The sequence below is a fragment of the Tiliqua scincoides genome, chromosome 2 (genome assembly GCF_035046505.1).
Source record: "Tiliqua scincoides isolate rTilSci1 chromosome 2, rTilSci1.hap2, whole genome shotgun sequence".
NCBI lineage: Eukaryota > Metazoa > Chordata > Lepidosauria > Squamata > Scincidae > Tiliqua > Tiliqua scincoides.
Window position 1 is genome coordinate 92,665,665 of NC_089822.1, and position 23,752 is coordinate 92,689,416.

At 41.8% G+C, this 23,752-nt stretch overlaps 1 protein-coding gene across 1 annotated transcript in view; it reads left to right on the forward strand.

The window, feature by feature from the left end:
* ABCA1 (ATP binding cassette subfamily A member 1) overlaps positions 1-23,752 on the forward strand; it is a 112,343-nt gene that overhangs the window by 60,023 nt on the left and 28,568 nt on the right. Inside the window, exons 9-23 of the mRNA XM_066614926.1 lie at positions 5,815-6,052; positions 6,267-6,406; positions 7,303-7,419; positions 10,568-10,756; positions 11,667-11,872; positions 11,968-12,144; positions 12,832-13,054; positions 14,625-14,846; positions 15,545-15,749; positions 17,677-17,787; positions 18,547-18,718; positions 18,814-18,945; positions 20,095-20,234; positions 21,892-22,029; positions 22,786-23,006. Of these exons, the coding sequence (XP_066471023.1) occupies positions 5,815-6,052; positions 6,267-6,406; positions 7,303-7,419; positions 10,568-10,756; positions 11,667-11,872; positions 11,968-12,144; positions 12,832-13,054; positions 14,625-14,846; positions 15,545-15,749; positions 17,677-17,787; positions 18,547-18,718; positions 18,814-18,945; positions 20,095-20,234; positions 21,892-22,029; positions 22,786-23,006 (2,631 nt within the window). The remainder of the gene's footprint in view (positions 1-5,814; positions 6,053-6,266; positions 6,407-7,302; positions 7,420-10,567; positions 10,757-11,666; positions 11,873-11,967; positions 12,145-12,831; positions 13,055-14,624; positions 14,847-15,544; positions 15,750-17,676; positions 17,788-18,546; positions 18,719-18,813; positions 18,946-20,094; positions 20,235-21,891; positions 22,030-22,785; positions 23,007-23,752) is intronic.

A 23,752-nucleotide genomic window follows, 5' to 3' on the forward strand; every position in this document is an offset into this window, starting at 1 on the left:
TGGACACTAAAAGAAAAAAACTGGTTGAGATTTAAGATAAAACGGCCGCTAGGTAACAGAGGAGGAGTGTGTGCATGTGTGTTTGTTTGCTTGCCTTGGACTTTCTTGTAGCAGCTGTTTCCTGTTGCATCATTAGAACGTTTATGAATTTCATTCCTTTTTCCTTTTTCTGTCTGTGGCTTTAAAAAAAAACAAGAGACACTGAAGCCATGTGACAATCTCTTTGCTGATGTGGCTGTAAAACTGCTTTCTGGAGTAATGTGACTTCTTTGGCATGCGCCCAAGAAACTCTTAGTACCTTTCTTCCACTTCAAATTCAGAATAAAGGCAACCTTTACTCTCTGGATGGGATGAATACCTCACTACTTGAAGAAGAGTTGCTTTTTATGACACAGTTTGCTAAATTGTTTGGGAGAAATGGATAAAGGAAATAGACTTCATTTCCTTATTTTAAGTCCCTGGAAGTTAAATGGAAGTTGAACACAACAATTGTAATTTTCTTTGAGGAAGTGGGACAATGAAACCCCCAGACATTAATATGCATATGCTAATTTATATAAGTGCTTGCAAATTTTACAACACTGCTATTTCCCAACACTGAAGCTTCACCTGGTGCTTTAAAAATCATTTTAAAAAAAACACCATGTGTCAGACTTCAGGCACAATCCTAACCTGGCCTACTCAGAAGTAAGTCCTATTGTGTTCAATAGGACTTACTCCCAGGAAAGTGAGGTTAGGATTACAGCCTTGTTAGTTCATAACAACTGGCAGTTATTTCACCATATTTTATGAGACTGTAATTGAATTAATCTAACCAAGTGATTAAGCACTGCTGCAGCCTTTATAGCAGTGGTCTCCAAACTTTTTGGCTAGAGGGCCACATCAAATATCTGGCATGGTATGGAGTGCCAGAAAAAAATTTAAATATAAAATTTAAATAAATAAGAGATGAGTGAATATAGATGAGTGAATAAATTAATGAATAGGCTCATTCATTCAACCTTTCTGGCCCTCAGAACACCCTCCAGACACAATCAGAGCACAGTTCTGGTCATGTTCGGTTGAGTGGGCCAGAGGCTTTCAGGGGAGAAGAGGTTGGCCACAGACTGGAAAGAGGCTTGCTGTGGGCCGCATCTGGCCCCCAAGTCGGGGTATGGAGACCCCTGCTTTATAGTAAAGGATTTTTTAAAATAAATGAACAAGCAAACAACTGGTTAGAAAGATGCCAATGTCCTAGAAAAAAAGTTCAGACAATATTAACCTAAAATTATTCCTTTTTTATGTCTTTCTCCCCTCCTGTAAAAAGTATATGAAAATCAGGTTGGAGCAAGGTTTTCTCAGTTGTTGCTCTAGTTTTGTGGAATAATCTTCCTTCCTAAGTAGTTCATCTGAATTTCTCCCTCCAGATTTTCAGAAGCCCCATATACCTTATCTAGAACGTGGAAAAAATGTGCTCTTTTGTCTGATTTTGTTGCTATTTAAAGAGTGGAGATATTTCAGTTGATTAAAAAAAGTGCCCCTGGTTAAATAGGCAACACAGTTTTTAAAAAAGTTCATTGTTTTTAAAACAAACACAAGCCAAAACTACAGATGGCTTCTGCTGTCTTAGAAGAGGCATTCCTTCCTCTTCTCTCATGCAGCATGGAATGCCTCTTCTGACAGCAGTGCCTGCCTGCTGCACATATATACATGCATCATCTAAGAATTCCCCTTAGATGATGCATGGAATAAAAAAAATGTTTTTATTTGTAGGCCATCTAAATTGATGGTTAAATTGATCAACAAATCAATTAATGTATTACAAGTAGTATGATTAAAATTTTTGTAGCTGGGTAATGAAAAAACCTTTTTATTGTTTTTCCCCAGTTTATTAAAAATACAAACAATTTAGAAGGAAAGGAAATCAGTATACAGCCCCTGTTTTTAACCCAAATCTGGGGTACATAAGCCCATTGGTTTGAGTGCTGTTGTGCAAGGTGGGAACTTGATGCACTCTCTTCTAGTGGTGCTATGGTTAGCTTTTCTATCATCGCACTGGCTGGGTTCAGTTCTCAAAGTGGAGATTTAAAAAGGATGCCTGATGTAAATAGTCAGGGTGACAGATGTATCAGAATGCCCAAATACTGTTTGACTTTGTATACTGCTCATGTGATTCAAGTGATTGTCTCAAAGCCTTAAGGAAAGAAGAATTAGCCATACTTCCATTCCATCCTCCTCCCTCTTTTCCAGTCTGAGGAGGTGGAGGAACAGTGGTTGCAAGTGAGTAAACAGAATCAGTGCGTTGTTATGACTTGGTATAGGGAAGCCTAAATTCCAGTCAGCCGTGAAACTTATTCACTGGTAAAATGATTAGTAGTTCAAATGATCATGGTTTGTTGGATTGGGAATATGAACCAAGGGTACACCCTGTCCTTTAGATTTCCCCCAGCCCCTTTCCATCCCAGCTTGTGTACAGAATGGGTGGGGGGGCATGGCCCTACAATTTTGACGGGGCCTACTCCAAGAGAGTTAAGGGGCATCCGTTAGCACTTGTGTACAGAGCTATGATGGAGGAGTTCTGGTCTGTTAAACCAGGTTATGAAACCAGGATTTGATCCCAAAATCATATCCTGGCTTGGATGAAACATAGACCTGTGGTTTAACAGATGGGGTTTCTTTGTGTGGGAGGAAAGAAGAAAAGAGGAAGTATGTGGGTGTGCTGTATGCTCCTAATCCAACAAACCATAGTCATCTGACCTGATCCAGAACACCTTATCTTGAACACCTTATCTTTAGCAGGGACAGTGTGATGATAAACTGGGAATATCCTGAATTGCTTGAAGAAAGGGTGGAATACAAGTGTAACAAAAAATTTCAGGGAGTTGTGACTTGCATCCATCTACTGCTGAATGTTGCAAAGTCTAGCTTCACACCTTTCATTTTCCTGTTAAGGATTCACTAAGCCTGGATTTATTTGTGACTTTGTTGTCACAAATTGCTCATAAATTACTTTGCTACCTTCATGTGAGTTGTAGGTCTTCACGTACAGAGGAAGATACATTTCTGGATTTGCTTCCTTAAATTTATGACACATGTGCCTTTGCCACACACCCCTGATATTTCCCTCAACATTTCTATCCCCTCTTTCATTCTGAACAATACTTAAGGTGTCTTCTGCATAGCAGGTGATCGCCTATTGCTGCCTTTACTGTGCCTATTGTCATTGCTTGCAATCAGAAAATTAATTGAGCCAGTTTAGGCTCATAGCCAGGATTTGTTTGTTCCTGATATCAAACCGTAATCATGTCTAGTGACTTTAGCAGAGTTGGGTCAGTCTACACCAGCTCAGAATATAGACAACCCCATCCAAGGAAGGTTAGCTCTCAGTAATGGGAAAGAAGGATCTACTCCATAGTTTTTATTTTTTTTACTTTGTTTTTACTCTGCCCCCTCCTTCACCTGGAAGGGATTCTCTTGGAAGAGAAGATTCCATAATCGGGAACAGTAGATTCTGTTCCTTCCAAAGAATGCATTTCATTCCTAAGAGACTGAAGGCTGTGGAATGTAAGGAGCTTGCACAATAAAAACTGGGCAGACAATTCCTGTTCTTGTTTGCAACAGGAAAAGAGCTGAATGCTTCTGAGTTCTGTGTTAGATTGATGAGAAGGATCTGCTTTCCTGACTAGGAACATCTCCAAGACGTTTTCCTCAAAATCCATATTATTTATTATTATTTAAAGATAGTCATATGCTGCTTTTCCAGTTTCAAATATAGTGTCACAATCTCCTGTGACCTAGAAAAAAGAAAGGGTTATGAATATTGCAACAAGCTGAGTTTTCAAAGGTTGGGATAACCAGGTCAAGTTTGTTCTCCTGCTTTTATTTTCTTATGTGGGTGTCTGCAGTTACCAGTGACTTCTAGTGGGGAAGTCCAGTGGGGAAAGCAAAAGTTCTTCATTTGTGGGTTCTGTCATAGTGGAAGTAAAGCTGCATCCTCTCCTGGCAATGAGTGGCATTTCATTTGCTCACTGGACAACAGTCCTTGTATTATATAAGCCCACTCCCTGCATACCACATACATCATGATGAGCGCTGGCAAGCATTTTAAATCTTGTCCCTGACTTCTCTCTTGAGACCAAACTAAGTGTAATCTGGGAATTCTAATTACAGAATTCCCAATGTCTTTTCCTTTCTCAAAAAGCAGACATGCAGGGGAAACTTGGATCAGGATCACAGTTCAGAGGACCCTTGCCCTGCCATGGTCCTGATTCCTGTCACCCTTCTGAAGCTGATATTAGCTTTTTCTTCTGCAGTTTAAGGGCATAAATGGCACCTATATGTTTTCACATTCAGCTTTGGGTGAGGGAGGTTTAAGTGGGGTAATCATAATGGAGACAAAAGGGTTTTTTGCACAAAACAAACAGACCTTCCCTAAGTGCTGCTTCCACACTATACCTCTATAACTGCTTTGGAAATGGAAAACGATGCCAGGAATTTCAGTCACAGAGCTTCCATGTCATGTCCCAGTTTTGTCCCAAATTGCCCTCTGACCTCATAAAGAAATAGGAACCAAGCTGACAGTATGTGGCTACAGATGGAGAGAGGGGGCTGTGCAGGTAGTTGTTGGCCTTGATTCTATCAAATTATATGGAAACAAGAAAATGTCTGGCCTGTCACAATGTCTCTCATTTTGGAGACCCTGAAACAATACACATTTTGATCAATGATGATTGAGCAAGTATCAGTTTAGATCCTTTTGGAGTCCCTGAAACCAAACCGCACACCAATTAGTATGTGAAATCTTTCTCCAGAAGCAAGAAAAAAATTTGTCTTGATTCACATTTTTTCCCCTGTGTTCAAAACGTGATTTTTTTTGAAGTTCTGCATTTTGTCATATGTACGCAATGTAATTTCAGGAAGATAGCAAATCATAATTTGAAATGAAATAAAATTAAAATCAACCAATACATGTATTTGGGAGAAGGGTGCATGAGCAGTTCAGAATTTTTCTAGAGGTTGAATGAGGGCCTCTACCCTACAAGAATAATTTTGTCTTGCAGCCAAATATCCAGACTACTTTGTATGGTTCTGGTATGCATATCTGTAAGTAGAAGTCTTTATGACCTGGTACTTTCACAGATCTTTCCTTTGATATGACAGATTTTGCATACTGGTTTATGTGTTCCTGTGGGAATTCTTCTGTGAACAAAAAATACTGATATTGGCCCAAAACATGTCTTTCCAAAGGCATGTCTCTAAATATTCTTTACCCATTTGCATATTTATGTAGCCCTAATATATGCAACCACAGTCATGTGATATAGATGCATGCAATTGTGTGTGATCACCAGGGTGTCATGTTAAATTTGATTGAAATCATCTCCCTTATTCTCAGAAATGAAAGAAGTTTGACCTTTCCGTATTAACACAGGAAATATTATAAGTTGGATTTGTAATTGATTCATACGTGACCAAAACCCATGACAAAAGGATGTGAGATAGAAGATTAAATTAAAACCAGCCAAAAAAATTTTTTGAGGGAAAATATGCAGCCGGTAAAAAAGGCACATTATGCACCCAGAATAAAGTTTCACATAATTATGGAAATTAAGAAGGGTTCAAGAATGTCATGTAGCAATCATAAGTTAGACGTGGAATGGTTTATCTGTGTAGGTTGCAACTTGTATTGCTCTTTGAAACAATAGATGTTGGGTTTGATGACAATTCTTAACATCCCAGGAAAATGGGGTAGGTTTGGACTGGCAATTACTTCCCAAATGCAATTGGGGAAAAATATGTAGTAAATTTTCTGTCCTCTCTCCTTGTGAACTGCAGCTGGGAAGTATGAGAAGCTGGAGTGACATGAGGCAGGAAGTGATGTTCCTGACCAATGTGAACAGAACAGATTCGGCCCAGATCTACCAGGCAGTATCGCGGATTGTTTGTGGTCACCCTGAGGGAGGGGGATTGCAAATCAAGTCTCTCAATTGGTATGAAGACAACAATTACAAAGCCTTGTTTGGAGGCAACAGCACTGATGAAGACGAGGCTGATTTCTACGATAACTCCACAAGTAAGTCAGATCCAGTGGTGACATGCGATGTGTTTATTTCAGCTTCTGATTAGGGTACAGTCTCTTTTCATATTAGAAGATGTAGGATATTAAAAAAAAAAATGAAGCATGAGTGGGCATAACTTTGCCTTAATTGGGGTAGGTTTGGAGTGGGGGAGATGTTGCTCCTCTAGTTCATCTTCCACTTTCTCTTTTTTTTTTTATTAAAAAAAAGCCCCCTACTGCAATAGCTTAATGAAGAACTTGGAATCCAGTCCACTTTCCAGAATTATATGGAGAGCGCTGAAGCCTCTGCTTGTTGGGAAAGTTTTGTATACACCTGACACGCCAGTAACAAGGGCAGTGATGTCTGAGGTAAGAGCCTTAACGCAGTTTCAATTCCACATCAGTTGAGGGATTTGTTTTTGTTTAAATAGGATTACAGAACAAGTCTTACTGAAGACAATGGGCTTACTTCTGAGTAAAATAACACCACTTTCAAACAGCTCTACACATCAGTCAAGAAAAAAGACCATCTTTATACTTTTCAGGTGTTTGCTATTCAACTCTTATGGTATGTGCAAAAGAGGGAGCAGAAAATCTTTGTGTATTTTTTTAGAGAGGACCCCATAGCTCAGGGACAGAGAACTTTGTTTGCATGTATACAGTCTCAGATTCAATCCCATAGCTCAGATGTCTTCAGTTCGAAGCTCCCACATAGCAGAGTTGGAAAAAATCTCTGCCTGAGATTCTAGAGAGCAGCTGCCAGTCAGAAGAACCAAAACTGGGCTAGAGCTTATCTTTCTAACGCAAGTGTAAGTTTTTCAGTCCATGAATTTTATTGTTGACTGTTTCTTTTGTGGGGATGGGGGTGACGGAGACATTTTATGGTAATGGCATGCTCTATCCTGGATATATTTTTCCTGTGGCCAGGCTGAATTCTACACAAGTGTGGTATACCTCTGGCAAATCCTGTATTGATAGACTGTGCTGGGACATTATTCTCACTTACGTAGCAACTCTAGATAGCAGCCCTTGATGTCTGGGCACAAGTGATAAGTTTGCTGATTCATGCAGATGCCCCAGAACAGTTAGAGCAAAAAGGTTACGTTGGAACTTGCCTCTTGTTCCAACCTCTAGAATTAGGACTGTGGACTTTGTGAGACAAATCCAGGGCCAGTTCTTAGAACAGGAATCTGGAAGCCATTGTTGATACATAGTCTGTTCTGTTGGTTTTGATGCTACCTTTGCCTCTTTAACTATCCCGGCAGGTAAACAAGACATTCCAGGAGCTAAGTGTCTTTGGTGATCTTGGAGGGATGTGGGAAGAGATAAGACCAAAGATAAAAACTTTCATGGAGAAAAGCCAGGAAATGGATCTGGTCCGGGTCAGTATGCCATTACTTGTTTCTCAGATAACGCTGGCTTCTCCAGAAGTCTATTTACAAGAAGTGACTTAAATCTATTTTTGTACTGTGATTGACACTTTGGCCTCAAGCTGGTATGTCCTTGTCTGTGTAGTTGCAGATATCTTGTGACAAGCCTGTTATTCAAGGCCTTCTTGTCCGTCCAATGTGACAACATCCTGGGATGGGGGAAAAGGTGTGTGTCTCAGCCACAGCTCTTCCTTCTGTGATTCCATGAAATGCCAAATAGGATAGTTTCCTGTGCACAGCTGGGGACAGGTCCTCGCTGGTACATAAATCAACTTCTCACACTCTCCCGAGGCAAGTCTGCCTATACAGGTGTACCAAGGACATGGCCAGATAGATGTGGAACAAGAGGATATTCAAGTGCAGGCAGGCTTCACGGTCTGTTATGTTGAGTGTTTCTATAATCCCATTACATGAGGCTCAGAGCTAGAGAAGAATGTGATTAAGTATTACCTCACCGGCTGTATGTAATGCAGGAAATAGATTCTGCCACTGCCCAACTTTGTGAAAATGACTGATATATTTAATTAGCTATTTGGGATCATCATGATTCATGGTAACCTTTAAGATTGCAAAAATGCTGTATAAAAAGCTTCCTATCTAGTGTTAGCTATGCTGTTGAGTATTTATTTATTCTCATTTGTATACTGTTCCTCCTCCAAGGAGCTTGGAACATGGCTCTGCCCTTTCCTTTTATCATCACAACAACCTTGTAAGGTGTGTTAGCCTCTGCAATAATGACAGGATCATCTATAATTTCAAGAACTTGGGTCTTCCTGATTCAAATTCAACACTCCAACCACGGCATGCTGGGATGCTAGTTCCTGTCTCTCGGCCTTACAGTCCAAAGGGCTTTTATGAGGATAAAAGTGAAGTGATAACTCCTCTATATATCATCTGGCCAAGTACTTTTTACCACATACCAGTCCAAATATGTGGTAACATGTTCAACTTATCTAGTAAGAAGGGTGAAATGAGTACTTAAATTAACCTGAAGGCAACCCTCACATTCTGTTCGGTATCTAGAATTTAGGTTTAGTTTCACTAATCATTAATAACCTATTCAAATCCAGATGGACAACATAGGGTGCAATCCTAACCAACTTTCCAGCACTGAGGTAAGGGCAATGCAGCTCTGAGGGAAATCAAAGGGAATCTTTGTTCCCTTACCTTGAGGAGGCCTCCATGACTGTACCCAACTGCAGGATGCACCACACATCCCATTGGCACAGCTATGGTAGTGCTGGAAAATTGGTTAGGATTTGGGCCATAGTGATTTTGCTTACTACTTTCTCATGGAGTGAGTGATTTTTGCCTAGGGAAGGGCAATCTTACTCATACTCTGTGAGAAAGCAGATCTGCTGGCACAGGGGCATGTGAGAGGAGCATCACATGGTTGGTTGTGCGCTTGCCAGGAAACAGCAACTCTGTGGACAGCTCCCTCAACTGACACTTTTGGCACCCCAAACAAATGAGCAAACTGTGACAGTAGGAAAGGTGTTCAGGTTTCAGCTTTCTGTGAAGATAAACAAAAAAGTGTCTATCTTCAGAATGCAAAGGATACCCTGTGATGTTATGTTTCAGAGTGAATGCAAGCCAGGTTCTTCCAGGTCATGGGTATCCAAACATTTTGGCAGGAGGGCCACATCATCTCTCTGACACTGTGTCGGGGGCCAGGGAAAAAAGAATTAATTTACATTTCAAATTTGAATAAATTTACATAAGTGTCTATATTGGAGATGGAACTTATATGAATAAATGAAGGTTTTGCAATAGCTTAAGGCCTATAAAAGGCCTTGTACAAAGCAAGGCCAGCCTTTCTTTCACTGCCACTGCTACATCACAGACATGAAACAGCAGGCAGTGGAGAGAGCCCACGTCCTACAGCTGCCATGAGAGGTCAAACAGTCACCCTCACACTGAGAGCAGTCATGTTGGGCCAGCACGGGGTCTAGCAAGTCTCCGGAGGGCCAGAGACTCATTGGAGTCTGGGGGCTCCCTGAGGGCCAGATTGGGAGTCCCTGAGGGCTGCAAGTGGCCCCCAGGTGGGGTTTGGGCACCCCTGCTCCAGGTGATGGCCCTTTTCCCATCTGGACTGTGTCGGTCATATTACATCTTCCTTGCTTTCCTGTTGGAAAGCATATTTTTCTTCATGCTGGGGTTTCTGAGATATAGATTATAGACAGGAGATCTCATTTCTATTTCCCGTTTCAATGTACAAAATAGAATTAGTTTATAACTTGTTTGCTTCCAGGTTCATTTTCCTATCACTTACTGTTTGCAAAGACCTTTTTGAGCTCACAGGATTGGGTAATTCCTGTGTTAGAAGATAACTGGTTTTGCTAGGCTACCTCTTTGTGTACATCTTTTTGGAGAGCCCATTACATTGGCAGTGCTTAACCACTGCCAATCAGCTGAAACAATTTCTTTCCTCCTTTTAAGCCTCTCTTGTTTTCAGTAGCAACTTGTTTTGTTTTGTTCTGGTAATGCTATTGAGTTTTACCAGAGAAGGTACAAGGCTGCCACCTGGTGCAGCAGAATTAGAAATCGTCTAGAAAAGAAAAGAAAAAAAGAAATATTTCTATCACTAATTAATCAAGAGAAATGTGCAGATTTTTTAAATTACCCATTTCAGTTTACTTTTCACCCTGCTTTGTGGTATGGGGCGCATAGAAAGTGTGAGATGGTCATGAACCCCTCCAAACAAGTATTGTCCCCTTGTCCTTCATTGCCAGTGATAACTTTTCACATACTTGCACTCTGGGACTCTCCAAGACTCTGCATATTCACTAGTTGGGCTTCCTGAAACTCCATTGAGGAATGTAAAGGGTTCCAGAGACAGAAAGTTTTGAGAACGGCTGCATTAGGGCATAGTTTGTGAGCCTGAAAACAATTGTAGCACTTGTATTCATGAGGGTTGTGAAGTTGTTGATTTTTATGAATGCTATTATCCAATAACGGCTATACTACCCTAATATTTGTTCAATAGCAGTAAGCTTGAATTTGGCTTCAAATGGAAATTTAGATGGTAGCTCTGTAAAATGCTTTCCCTTGTTACAAGGCAAATGTAATTGATTTTTTTACCCTGTTTATAATATATTAGACACTACTGAATAACAAGGACATCTGGAACCACAAATTGGAAGGTTCACAGTGGACCGTTGAGGATGTCTCCAGGTTCTTGGCAAAGAACCCAGAGGATATCCACCCGGTGAATGGTGCAGTCTACACCTGGAGGGATGCATTCAATGAGACAGACTATGCCATTATGACTATTTCTCGTTTCATGGAAGTGAGTCTTGTGTTTTGTGTTATGGTTTTTAACTTGAAGCTGTTCTGGACACATCGTAGAATTTGCTGGGAAAGATTTTGACCTTATGCATTTTTGATCTGTTTCTTCTTCTTTTTTCCTCCAAAGTGCTTCAGAAATAAAATACTAGTTAGTTTGTACTATAATTGTGAGGCAGTGTCAGCAAGCAAAGTTTCTCTGGGGAAGGTATATAATGCTCACCCAAGAAGAACATAGATCCTTGTTCCCTTCATTCAAGAATTTCAAAAGGAAAACATTTCAAAATGGTTACTAACAACATCTTAGCACCTTATGGAAACATACAGGAGGAAATAACTTTAAGATACAGTATTCAGTCATCAGGGTGATTATGCACCACTAAAGTCTTTAGGATAATAATGTGTGCTTTTGAAGTGGCTTAATTCCAAATCAGACCATTGTCTATACAGTATAGTTCCCTCCAAACAGCAGCAGTTCCTTCCTGGCCCTGTTACCTGAGACTCCATTTTCAACTGGAGAGGCTAAGGAATGAACCTGGGAACGTGTAATACCTATGCTCTGTCACTAAGCTGTAGACTCTCCATAGTTGGTTTAGGGCACAATCCTAACCAACTTTCCAGCATTGGCAAAACTGTCCCAAGGGGGCATGTGCTGCATCCTGCAGTTGAGGGCCAATCACAGAGCTTCCTCAAGGCAAGGCAATGTTTGTTCCCTTACCTCAGAGTTGCCCTGCCCACACCTCAGTGCTGGAAAGTTGGTTAGGATTGCACCCTTAGGAAATGATTTATATGTATTTTTTTATGATTTTGATTATTTTGTTTTTTGTAATTTAGATTTCAGTGCATGTCCAAATCTTTCCTTTCCAAAGAAGGTACAACCTAACTTATAATTCTGGTGTCTGTCTTCATTGCAGTGTGTCAACCTGGACAAGCTAGAACCCATGCCCAACGAGGTGCAGCTTATCAACAAGTCCATAGGACTGTTACATCAAAGGAAGTTTTGGGCAGGCATTGTCTTCCCTGAAATGGCTTCTAACAGTGTTAAGTTGCCACATCATGTCAAGTACAAGATACGGATGGACATAGACAATGTGGAAAGGACAAACAAACTTAAGGACAGGTGAACATTCTTCATAGGGACTTTGTTGAGTGCACAGTTGGAGGAACAGGTGTGAGAATTTCTAATAAACTGTGATCTGTTGTGCCTTGGTATAGGTGGTGGGATCCAGGTCCTCGAGCTGATCCCTTTGAAGACATGCGCTACGTCTGGGGAGGCTTTGTTTACTTGCAGGATGTGGTAGAGCAGGCAATCATCCGAACTCTGACAGGCTCAGAGAAGAAAACTGGAGTCTATGTACAACAGATGCCTTATCCATGTTATGTCGATGACATGTAAGTTGAAATGTAAACAAGTAGCTCTCTGAGATGGCTGTCTTTGAGGCTGAATGTTAGGGGTGGCAACCTATGGACAAATTTGGATAAGCCGTCACCTATTTGCATTGGCAGTGTTAGCGACTGCAACAGCCAGTCCTTAACAGTGGAGCTTGGTACGTTCCCAAGTAGTGCTGTTTCTCAAAGTCATTTCTGGAGTAGTGCTGTTTTGTCAGAGGAAGAATAAGTTGGTCCAGGATGCCCACCATGGAGGAATTCTCCATATTGCCATCACTGCTCCAGGGGTTTTTATAGATTTAAAGGCATTCAAAACTGCCACTGGTGGCAATGGTGGGGAAAGTGCCTCCAAAGATAGTCAGGTAAGAGAGTCCTAGAACAGCTCCTGTATGGCACCAAACGGGAAGAAGATTGAGATTGTTTTCTCCTGTTTGTCCCAGGCATCCAGTGTTAGGAGGTATAATGCATCTGAACATTAACTTTTAGTTATCATGGCTAGTAACCATTGATGGACAAATTCATGAAGGCTAGAAGGTCTCCTTTTGAAAATAAATTTAAAACGTGCACATATCCCCTCGGCTTCACCGCACTGCTGTAGTTAATTTCACAAATGAATTATGTACTTTCTTTTGTCTATCCTGAACCTCCCTACCTTCAACTTTTTTTCATCTGTCCTTGTTCTACTTCCAGATATCTTCGTGTCACAAGCGGATCAATGTCTCTCTTCATGACTCTGGCTTGGATCTACTCTGTGGCTGTGATTATCAAGGGGATCGTGTATGAGAAGGAAGCCCGGCTGAAAGAGACCATGAGAATCATGGGCCTTAACAATGGCATCCTTTGGCTCAGTTGGTTCATTAGCAGCCTCATCCCCCTTCTCGTGAGTTCGGGATTCCTGACACTGATGCTCAAGGTGAGGTTGGCTCCATTTCGTAGCACTACGTTTGTCAGTGGGATGCTTTGTCCATGGCGGTTGATGTGATGTTGTGTCTCAGCAGGTAAGGGGTGAATTGGCAAGTTCTCTGTTCAAATGCTGAGTTGCAAATGGGAAGGGAAGCCAACTGCAATCACTGAGGCTCCCCGCTGTTTGCAACATAGGGATTAAAAATAGTGTCCTACCTAACAGAGCTGTTAAAAGGAACACTCAGATACCTTACTTAGTGAACTGTAAAGTGCTTTAAGTATAAATTCTGGCTGTTTGTTTCTGAATATTAGTTTTCCTCCAAACTCTCTGCTTCACTTGCTACACCCCTGCCATTACACAGTGGATCTCCATGTACTTTCTGCCAGTGCTGTTCCTTTCTTAACTAACTGGAGCAATCGGTTTGGATGTTGAATAAGCAAATAACCTGAAGTCTGTTTCTGTAGCACACTCTGTAACCTAAAGAGAGAGGCTAAATAAATCCTAACTAAACAGGGAGAGGATGACACTCTTTCTTAACACACAGGAAAGAGCCTCTGCCAGTGATGTTTAAACTTGGTTGTGCTGAGGTCACTGTACTTTGCAGACCACCAATTTTTCTTCTGTTACAGCCATCATTTGGGAGGCTGTTTGAAAGGCTTCTGAATTAAAATGTCACCCTTCTGCATTCCAGTGCAGCCGTACTGAAATGCTCAGGGGGAAGGGGAATATTGCTAAGATGTGGGGAAGGGGGTACATGCCACTTACAAATTTGCTGGTTAACTATTCATTTTGAGTTGGCTTTTAATTCAGCTTTAGTTGTTGATTGCTCTGAAAAAGGTCTTCAATATACTTCATTTTTTATTTTCATCGTGGTCTTACCGAGTCGCATAGGGGCCACCTAAATGTGCACTGCCTGCCTGATCACTGCTGATCCATAGCCCAGAGTTAATCACTGGTCTTCATCATGGATCAACAGTCAAGTGCACCTGAAAAGAAAAATGGACATTGGCATCAGGCATCCTCTTGTACTTTCAACACTTTTGTGGTAACTTGGCCAGATAACACAAAGCAGCATGGATTTTAAGCATGGAGGGCCAGTGTGGTATGGGGGCTAGAGTGTTATTTGCAGGTAGGACATTCCTATGGAGTTGAGAAGCTTCTGGTATCTCTCAGCTTATCCTGCCTTCCAGAATTGTGTTTTATGAGACTCAAATGGTACTGTGAGCTCCTTATGCGTGAGAGAGGATACCAAAGCAGTAGTGTAACATAATAATGATTTAGGTTGTCTTCGCAAAGTGTATAGGAAGTCACTTAACTTCTTATCTGTAAGTTTGTCCCAAGGATGGGATGGTAAAGGATTTATGCACACATATAGCAACAAATGGAGATTTGACACTGAACTACTTTGGACAGAGTGGCTTAGTAAATCCTGTCTCCCTACTGAGTGTGTGCAAATACAAGTTTGTCCCCACATGTTACTCATTTAAATAATCTTATATGTATCTTTTGGGAAATTGCATGAACTGGTTCATGGATACAGATGCTTAATGACAGTATGATTGGTCTTTTCTTTATCCAGAAAGGAAACCTGATGCCTTACAGTGATCCCGGTGTGATATTTATCTTCCTGTCTGTCTTTGCTGTGGTGACCATCATGCAGTGCTTCCTCATCACCACCTTGTTCTCAAGGGCCAATCTGGCAGCAGCTTGTGGGGGGATCATCTACTTTACTCTCTACTTGCCTTTTGTGCTATGCGAGGCCTGGCAAAACTATATCCACTTCTCTCACAAAGTCTTTGTGGTGAGTAAATGTGAGCTTACCCTGCCAGCAAGGGCTCATTTTTTTGGACTAGGTTTGAACAAACCTTCTGGGACATTTTATTGGACAATGACTGAAAGATCTAAAGCTGTCAACAAGATTTCTTGTGCTGTGTGCAATGTATTACTCCTGTCTTATTCAAAGAATCTGTTACTTGGGTGTCCCCACATGTAATTTCTCCTTTCATATGTGAATCAAATATTCAAACCCACCAAGTAATGTGGCTTTGAAATGTATACTGTTAGAATTTGCTGATGGAAATGGAAATGGAAATTTCCATTTCTTAACATGGAAATGGAAATAGTTGGGATTCAGATGTTACCACCATTGGCATAGGATATGCTTCCCCATACCTCTTTTCTGCACCCCTCCCAGGAATAATTTGAATTTAAGAATATAAGAATAGGTCAATGATATAGTTTCTCATCAACCTGATGGAATAATAATTTGGTGGCAGGGAGCGATGTATTTGCCTTGCCCACATGGTATCTGGATCTAAATATTACTGAAGTGGCTCAGGCATCATATGATAACATGTAAGCCAGCCTCTTCTTTGTGTTTCCACTACTCTAGGGTTTGCAGCAATGATGGATAACTTTTACTATTGCTTATGTCTTTCCTGACATAAAATCTAATTAATGAATGCATCGTGGAAGCTAATTGTTGTCTTTCTTCCTCAGAGCCTGCTTTCTCCTGTTGCCTTTGGGTTTGGCTTCCGTTACTTTTCCCTCTTTGAAGAACAGGGAACTGGGGTGCAGTGGGATAATGTCTTTCAAAACCCCCTGAATGATGATACCTTCAACTTGACTGCAACTACGTGTATGATGCTGTTTGATAGTTTGCTATATGGGATTATGACTTGGTACATCGAGTCTGTCTTTCCAGGTGAGTCTTCCTCACTGTAGCCTTTGAAATAATGCTTTACAATACTATCCTATGCATGTTTGTTCAGCAGTAAGTTCTGCTGTGTTCAGAGGAACTTACTCCTAAGTATATACAGGGTTGTGACATTATTTTCTTGTCACCTTTTCCCTCTACTTGCACATTACACCACATGGAGTCTCTCTGCCAGCTGGGGCTGCCACTGCTTCTCTGGGAGATCACAGGCCAGCCTCAGACCTCCGCAGTCCCTTCCCTTTGGCAAAGCTCCGCTATGGCACTCCTCCCATGGGCTATTGCCACCCCCCCCCACGCAGATATCTGCCCTCCGTCTCACTCACCAGAGGCTCATGGAGCCTCGCGTGACCGCAACCCATGCCGGAGAAACCTCTGTGACGTTCCCTGGCACTATAAACTGTGCCTCCGGTAAACTGGAAACACAGTTTTCGCCCCTGTCAGAAGCCTCAGAGAGGCTTCCGCGGGATCCTAGTGGCCAGCGCCTGGGGCTTTTGCACCCTCTCATCCTATTGTAGGCACGCAACTGTCACAGGCACAGAAATCTGATGATAGCATAAGTGGCAGGTTTTTCTGTCAATTGGAGATAGTGGGCACAATAACTCACAAGTCTCTCTTGTTATGAGGTTGCTGTGCACAGGTCTTGTGGCAGCTCCCACAACAGTTTCAGAGCATAGTTGTGTCTCAGCAGCCTTTTTCCTCAATACCCCCTTTCCAGTCTAGGCCTGTGGTTGGTGCATGTATATTAGTTTCCACACTAAGAGCCATTCTAAAGGTTGCTATGGCTCTTTTGGGGGAATAAGTAGAGGTAATGATAATTGGTGGCCTGTGTCGTGCATATGAAAGCCCCCTTCAGGTGTGTATTTGAATTTGTGGGACCCGTCAGCTGCTAATGGGATATGGATAAACAGTCATTTCAAGCAAATATCTCAGTTCTTAAAAAAAATTATTTTGCTCTTGAACTTGTCCTAGCAGAATCAATTAAGTGAGCAGAGTATAAACCTTTTTTTGGAAGAGCTGCTTGAGTTCTGCTGTTTGGTGCTCCTTTGACCACTGCCTGCAAAGCTTATCGCTAGATAAGTTGATTTTAAGCATTTCAGATTTTGCTAAATTGATTTGCATCAGCTTTACTTTGCAGAAAGGAAAAGCAAAAAAAGGTTATTATGGTAAATTACTCCATCTAAGCTTAAACAAAGGCAGGCGTCGTTGTGGCAAATTGAGCTTCAAATGCAAGCTCTCAAAGATTGCAGAAACAAATTTGGGTGCATGAAATAAAATAAGCTTCCAAATTTGATTTGCAAACTGAAAGAACCTGGCATTTCTTTTTTTCCTTAGATCTCGTCACTGCTAACAATATATCCCTCTTCAGTATTTAGGATCAGTTCAGACTCGCGGCAGGCTCCACACAGTCATTCAAGGGAGTGACTGGAGGGCCCATGGCTGGAATTGTGGCCCAGCAGGGGGAACTGGACACAACAAGCTCCAGTACTTGTAAAAGCCTAAATCCAGTACTACAAGAACTATCTTATGCCTTTGCATGTTGGAAATATTATGAATTATTCTTCTAAGTCACCAATTTTCAACCACTGTGCCACGGCACATTTGGTGTGCTGTGAATGGTCTGCAAGTGCACTGTGGGAGTTTATGGGATGGTCATTTATTAGAAAAGCCATTCAGGGAGTTTGAAAGAGGGCAGAACCAGTGTCATTCTTCAGTCAGCCATTGTTTGGATCAGGTGTATTACTCTGTATAAGCTTGCTCTAATGCATTTTTTGTTATTTCTATATCTTAATACATACTTTTAAAATGATAATATCCTTTAAAAAACCGATGGTGTGCCTTGACAATTTTAGAGTGAGATGGAAAAGGTTGAAAATAACTGTTAAGTCTTACCCAAACTGTTTTATCTCCTGCTTAGGCCAGTATGGCATTCCCAGGCCTTGGTACTTTCCCTTTATGAAGTCCTATTGGTGTGGCGAGAAATGTGGGGAACAGCATCCCCCTTCGCTTCACATGGCGTCATCTGAAAGTAAGTGACAGCTTAGCTGTGCAGAGAAAAATAATTGGTTGTCTGCTAAAATCAAAGAGAGATGGTAGTCCAACTCAGGAGTGAATAAGCAGTGAAGGAAACAAAATTTGATAGCAGTAGCCGTGCTATTCATGTAACTACAATTGATCCCTCACAATCTAAGGGTTAGATACATTCTTTCAGGATGGATCTACTGATGTTCATTGGCCATGATAGCCAAACAGAAGATCCATTTCAGAGAGACCACAGTACTTTGAAATTCTGCTCCCTAATTTCAGAACAGATTATTATACAGGTATATTACTGCCTGTGCAAAGGCAGTATGCATCTGTGCACCAGATATTGGAAAAAACAGAGGAAGGCCATTGTGCCAGTTGTGAACACCCAGAACTCTCTGGCAGTCCCATTAGAAACAGAATGTGGGACTAAACAGACCTTGCTTTGATCCAGCCATGTGATCCTTGTGTCCTTCTGTTCTAGTGTCATTGCCAAGACAAACTTTACTTGAGCTTACCCAGGGGCAACAGGAAGCCTGACCAAACCTATAACAGACAATTCCTCCACACAGGCTCCTTTCCAACAGATCAGGTTTCTCACAGTATTCAGTTAGATTTCCAAGAACCATATTCCCTTGGTTTCAGGAAATTGCTGTTTTCATCATATCCCTGTTCACCTGCTGATCCCTATTGCGTTTACTGCCCAGTCACGTATTCTGATATCCTCTGCCTTAGTAAGTGGATTTATTTTCCTGTCCTGCAGTCTGTGTAGAAGAAGAACCAAGTCACCTTTGCCTTGGGGTGTCCATTCAGAACTTGGTCAAAGTTTATCGTGATGGTGAAAAGCTGGCTGTAGATGGGCTTACGCTGAATTTCTATGAAGGACAGATCACCTCCTTCCTGGGGCACAATGGAGCTGGGAAAACTACAACCATGTAAGAGGCAACATTTTTAACAAGGGACAAAAGCCTTCAATGAGTCATGTTCCACCCTATTGTTTTAGACTCAACTTCCCTTCTGTTTCATTTAGGTCCATCTTGACTGGATTATTTCCACCAACTTCAGGCACAGCTTTCATCTTGGGCAAAGACATCTGTTCTGAACTCAGTAGCATCCGTCAGAATCTGGGTGTCTGCCCTCAGCACAATGTCCTCTTTGATGAGTGAGTCATGCCATGAATTCAAAGTTTCCCTTTGTCTTTCGTTAATCTTGTAATTAGAAAAATTCCAGTTGTCATGATGGATGGGATGTACAGTTGGGAAAACAAGGCTGTTATACTGCTAGAACTCTTGCAGGGGGATCTGTCCCATTGCACCCAGAGATGGGTTATCTATCAGTCAGTGCTACATCACCCCCATTTCTGGCTTGTAGGCAACTTAGAGCCCAATCCTAAGCTTTCCCAATGCCCAGGGATGCAGCTGCACTGAAATAGCAACTGCTCCATCCAGAGGGGCCAGGGGAGCACCACCAGGTCTCTTATTTTCCCTTACCCCTTGCTAGACTCAGGCGGCCGCAATGGGTCTCCTCAGATCTATTGAGGAGATTGAGATTTGAGAAGAACCAGGTTGGGTTTCCTGGCTTGGGAGGGGAGTTAGAATACTGTGGCAGAGTCTGCCACCATCTCTGCCAGACCCACTACCCTCCTCCTTCTGCCCTGGAACGCCCAACTGCTGGCCAGTGGTGTTGGAGGTGTGCCTATAACTCTTACGCAAATGTTTATGGCATTTTTGCAACTGTTGGGCCAGTGGTGCTGGCAGAGTGCTGGTGCTGGGCCCAATATTATCAGGCCCTTATTGTCCTTGTCACAGCAATATTTCCAAATGGGGTGTCAGAAATTATACATAGAAAAAATACATAGAAAGAAATAACTATCCAATTTTAAAAATCATAGGTCTATAAGTGACTGATATTTCTCTGACCCAATTCTATTTTGTTTTAAATCCAAAAGTAACTTTCATACATTTGTGAATTTATACAGAAGAATGGCAGGAGGAAGGGGAGCTGCTTAACACTTTTCCTTCCAACCACGTTTCTGCTCGTAATTGTTGCCACCCCCACCACATCCAAGCTGCTTTGCTACCTATGAAAGAAAAAATATACCCTTGTCTTTCCCCTGTAGGAGAGAAAAGCTGCTAGAAGTAAAAGGGTTAAAAACCCACCATTCTTCCACTCAAAACAGGCCAAGAGAACAATGCATGTCATGCCCAGTTCAGGCCTTCAAAATATCTATTTTTCTGATCATGCCTACTCTTTTAAAACAGATAACATGAATTTTCTCACCAAAAATGTGGTCATTCTCACTCACCCCCAGGTTGACGGTGGAAGAGCACATTTGGTTTTATGCGCGCTTGAAGGGGCTGTCGGAAAAGTTGGTGAAAAGTGAGATGAAACAGATGGCCATAGATGTTGGCTTACCTGACAAACTCAAATCTAAGACAAGCAAACTCTCTGGTAAATTTCATTTCTTTAGCAATATCACGATTCTTGTCTGTCTGCATCATAAAAATGTAAGAGGGGCAGACCACAAGTTCATCAAGCCCAGCACTGTGATTTCAGCTAATCAAATACAGTACTTCTAAGCAGCTCACAGACAGGACATGAACCGCCTACTCCCTATTGCTTGATCCCACCATTTGGTATTCAGTGGCAACTTGTTCCTGCACGTGAAGTTGCTATTTAGCTATCATGGCTATTGATAAACCATCCAAAAATTTCTCTAAAACATCTTTTAAAGCCATCTTAGGTAGTGACTAGCATGTCATCTTCTGGCAGTGAATGCCTCAATTATTGCTGAGTGAATTAACAACTTTCTTTGAACCTAATGCCATTCAGTTTCATTCACTGATCCTGCATTCCAGTGCTATGAGAAAGGATGAGCAGATTCTCTCTCTCTCTGTCCACATTATTCATCATTTTTATGTACCCCTCTACCATGTCTTCCCTTAGTTGACTTTTTTCCTCAATGAAAACATCCAGGCACTTCAGTCTTTCTGTATTACCAAAGTGCTCCAACCCTGTAATTGTTTTGGTTCCCCTCCTTAGCTGTAGATAGCTATTTTGAGATGGACCCATCAGAATGGTATACTCCAAATGAAAACGTACTATACATTTATGGTATTTATAAATTTATAGTATACAGGTCCAGCCTATTTATATACAGATTTTTTATACACAGATTTGACTCAACTTGAATGACCTCTGCAAATGAGAAGGAATGTGCTGATCCCTGGAGAAGGGGAAAATGCAACCCTTTAAAATCAGTTTAAAAAACTGAACAGTCCTTTAACAATAGCCTCCTTAATGAGAGAGAGAGAGAGGGCAGCTGGCTGACCATCCATCAATCCTTCTCTCTCCAGTGGACCCCTCCCTTCCCCCTGAGCAGTAAAAGAAAGGTGATCACTTTACATTGGTGAAGGGACGGGCTGAGTGAAGTGCCTTTGTAAGTACTTGGAGGAGGACTGATCGATGGATTGTCTTCTTAATTACTCTTATCTTACATCACAAAGGTCAGCAAGGCTGTTTTTAAATCACTGGAGCAAACAAACTTTGTTTTTTAAATTGATTTGCTATAGTGCGTTTTGTCATCCACGTGAGTGCTTGGAACAGAACCCACGAGAATGAGGCTCAACCTGTACTATAAAAATATAGTACTGATAAAAGGCCTTTTCTAGTAATCCTAACACTGCTCACCAAATTGGTGTTTTCATTGAAATATGAGGAAAGACTATAGGCCTTTTTTTCTCTCTCCTACGCATGCACACACCTCTCTCCCTTTTAGGGGCATCACAACTGTATCAAGAAATACTAGCATGTATGGTTGAGCCATCAGGCACCATAGTAAAAGCATTTGTGCTCCACTACCTCAAACATTTCTTTGAAGTTCAGTTAACACAGAGGAGAATCTGCACGTTCTGAGTAATCAAGGAGATTGTGCTAGGCCTTCCTGCTACTCTTTCACTGCTGTATGCATTCTCACAGTCTGAGGTTCCCACAGGCAACCTTAGGATTTACTTATTTATACATACCCCACTTCATGGCCCTTGAGGCAGCTATTTTTAGACTAATTAGATTGCATTAGATTAATTTTGTCTCTGACTTGACTTCACAGGTGGCATGCAGAGAAAGCTTTCAGTAGCTCTGGCCTTTGTAGGTGGTTCTAAAGTTGTCATTTTGGATGAGCCAACAGCTGGCGTTGATCCTTATTCTCGCAGAGGGATCTGGGAGCTGCTTTTGAAATATCGCCAAGGTATTACCCTTTTCTCTAGTGACCTAGTGACACGATGCCCAGTGCACTTCCTGTTTACTTTTTTAAAAGCATACACTCGGGTTCCAACAATTCAGTTTGTGTATTGTCTAGTTTGATAGTCAGATCATAGTTTTGTTTTTCACATTTTTATATTGCTGTCCTTCCAAAAAGCTCAGGGTGGTATACATCGTTCAAGCTGGAGGATAGTGACTGTCCCAAGGACACCCGGGAAGCTTCATGGCTGAGTGGGGATTTGAACCTGGATTTTCCAGGTCTGCGTCCAACACCAGAACCACTACACTTTCTTGGCTGTCTCCTTTGGTCTATCTAATCCAGTGTTGCCTATTGTGGTATTTGGGATGCAAAACTCCATGCCTAGCAACTGGCACTCACTGCTATTTCTCCTTGAACTGTAGGACAATAGTTAACTTTGCCAGTACTCAAGACTAGGGAAGATATAGATAGGAGACAGCCAGCCCAATCCTGAGCTGGCCGGGGCGTGTGGCTTTGGTGACACAGAAAATGGCCACCGCTGCATCCTTCGTGCTTCGGGCAGCTGCGGGTGGCACCTTGGGAGAAGGGGACTTTTGCCCCCTTCCCCCAAGTAAGTGCGGTAGCCCCACAGTAGTGTAGGCATATGATATCATGGTGGTGCATATGTAAATCCACCTTGCCAAGTTGCTATGTGCCCTGTAAATGAAACTGTAGAGGTACACGATTGCTTAAATGACCCAAAGTTATTTGGCTTCTTTTCAGGCCGCACAATAATTCTCTCCACACACCACATGGATGAGGCAGATATCCTTGGAGATAGAATTGCCATCATATCTCATGGCAAACTCTGCTGTGTTGGATCTTCGCTTTTCCTGAAGAACCAGTTAGGGACAGGCTATTATCTGACCCTGGTAAAGAAGGATGTGGATTCCTCACTGAGTTCCTGCAGAAACAGCAGCAGCACAGTATCTTACCTGAAAAAGGTACCATTCGAAGAAATGTTCTGTGCAGGTTTACTTCTCAAAACAACAACATTGCTGAAACTGATGAACTCAAAGCCCTTTCTCTATCTTTTTTTCTCTTTCCTTCTGGCTGTGCCCTAGAGGAAGCATATAAGAGTATAGTTATTGAAATTTTAAATGTAAAATTAATTCTTTTTCTCCTGGCCCCCACCACAGTGTCAGAGAGATAATGTGGCCCACCTGCCAAAAATTTTGGCAGTACACCCCGATAGAGTATTGTACAGAAGTTTGCATTTATCTTGCACAAACATTATTGTGCTTTTTGAAGAGGTTTTGCTCTTCTTTGAGCAAAGAAGATTATGCTTCCCATTATGCTCTTTCCACCCTGGGGCCTATGTGCATGGTGAGATTAGGGTCATGGATACCCTCAACCCCACCTTCTCACTGAGCAGAGAGCCTGAACTGGGAGTTGGTGCATTTGTGTAAATGCATAATCTTGCTGAACCCAATGTCTAGAGTCCCCTTGGAAGCAAAGTTTGGATTATAGGCTGTTTTCTTACATTGGCTGAGGCTATCATGTAAGCAGGAAGGGTAGATCATACCTAGTTCATTCTGTGCCATGTCCAGCATAGGCAGGCATAAAGTCTGCATGGATTGAAAAAGAAGCCCAGCTTTCCAAGCATGGTGCATCAGTCCTGCATTAGGTTGCTATCCTAAGTGTGCTTACTAGGGAGTAAGTTCCAGTGAATTCAATGGGGCTTGGTTCT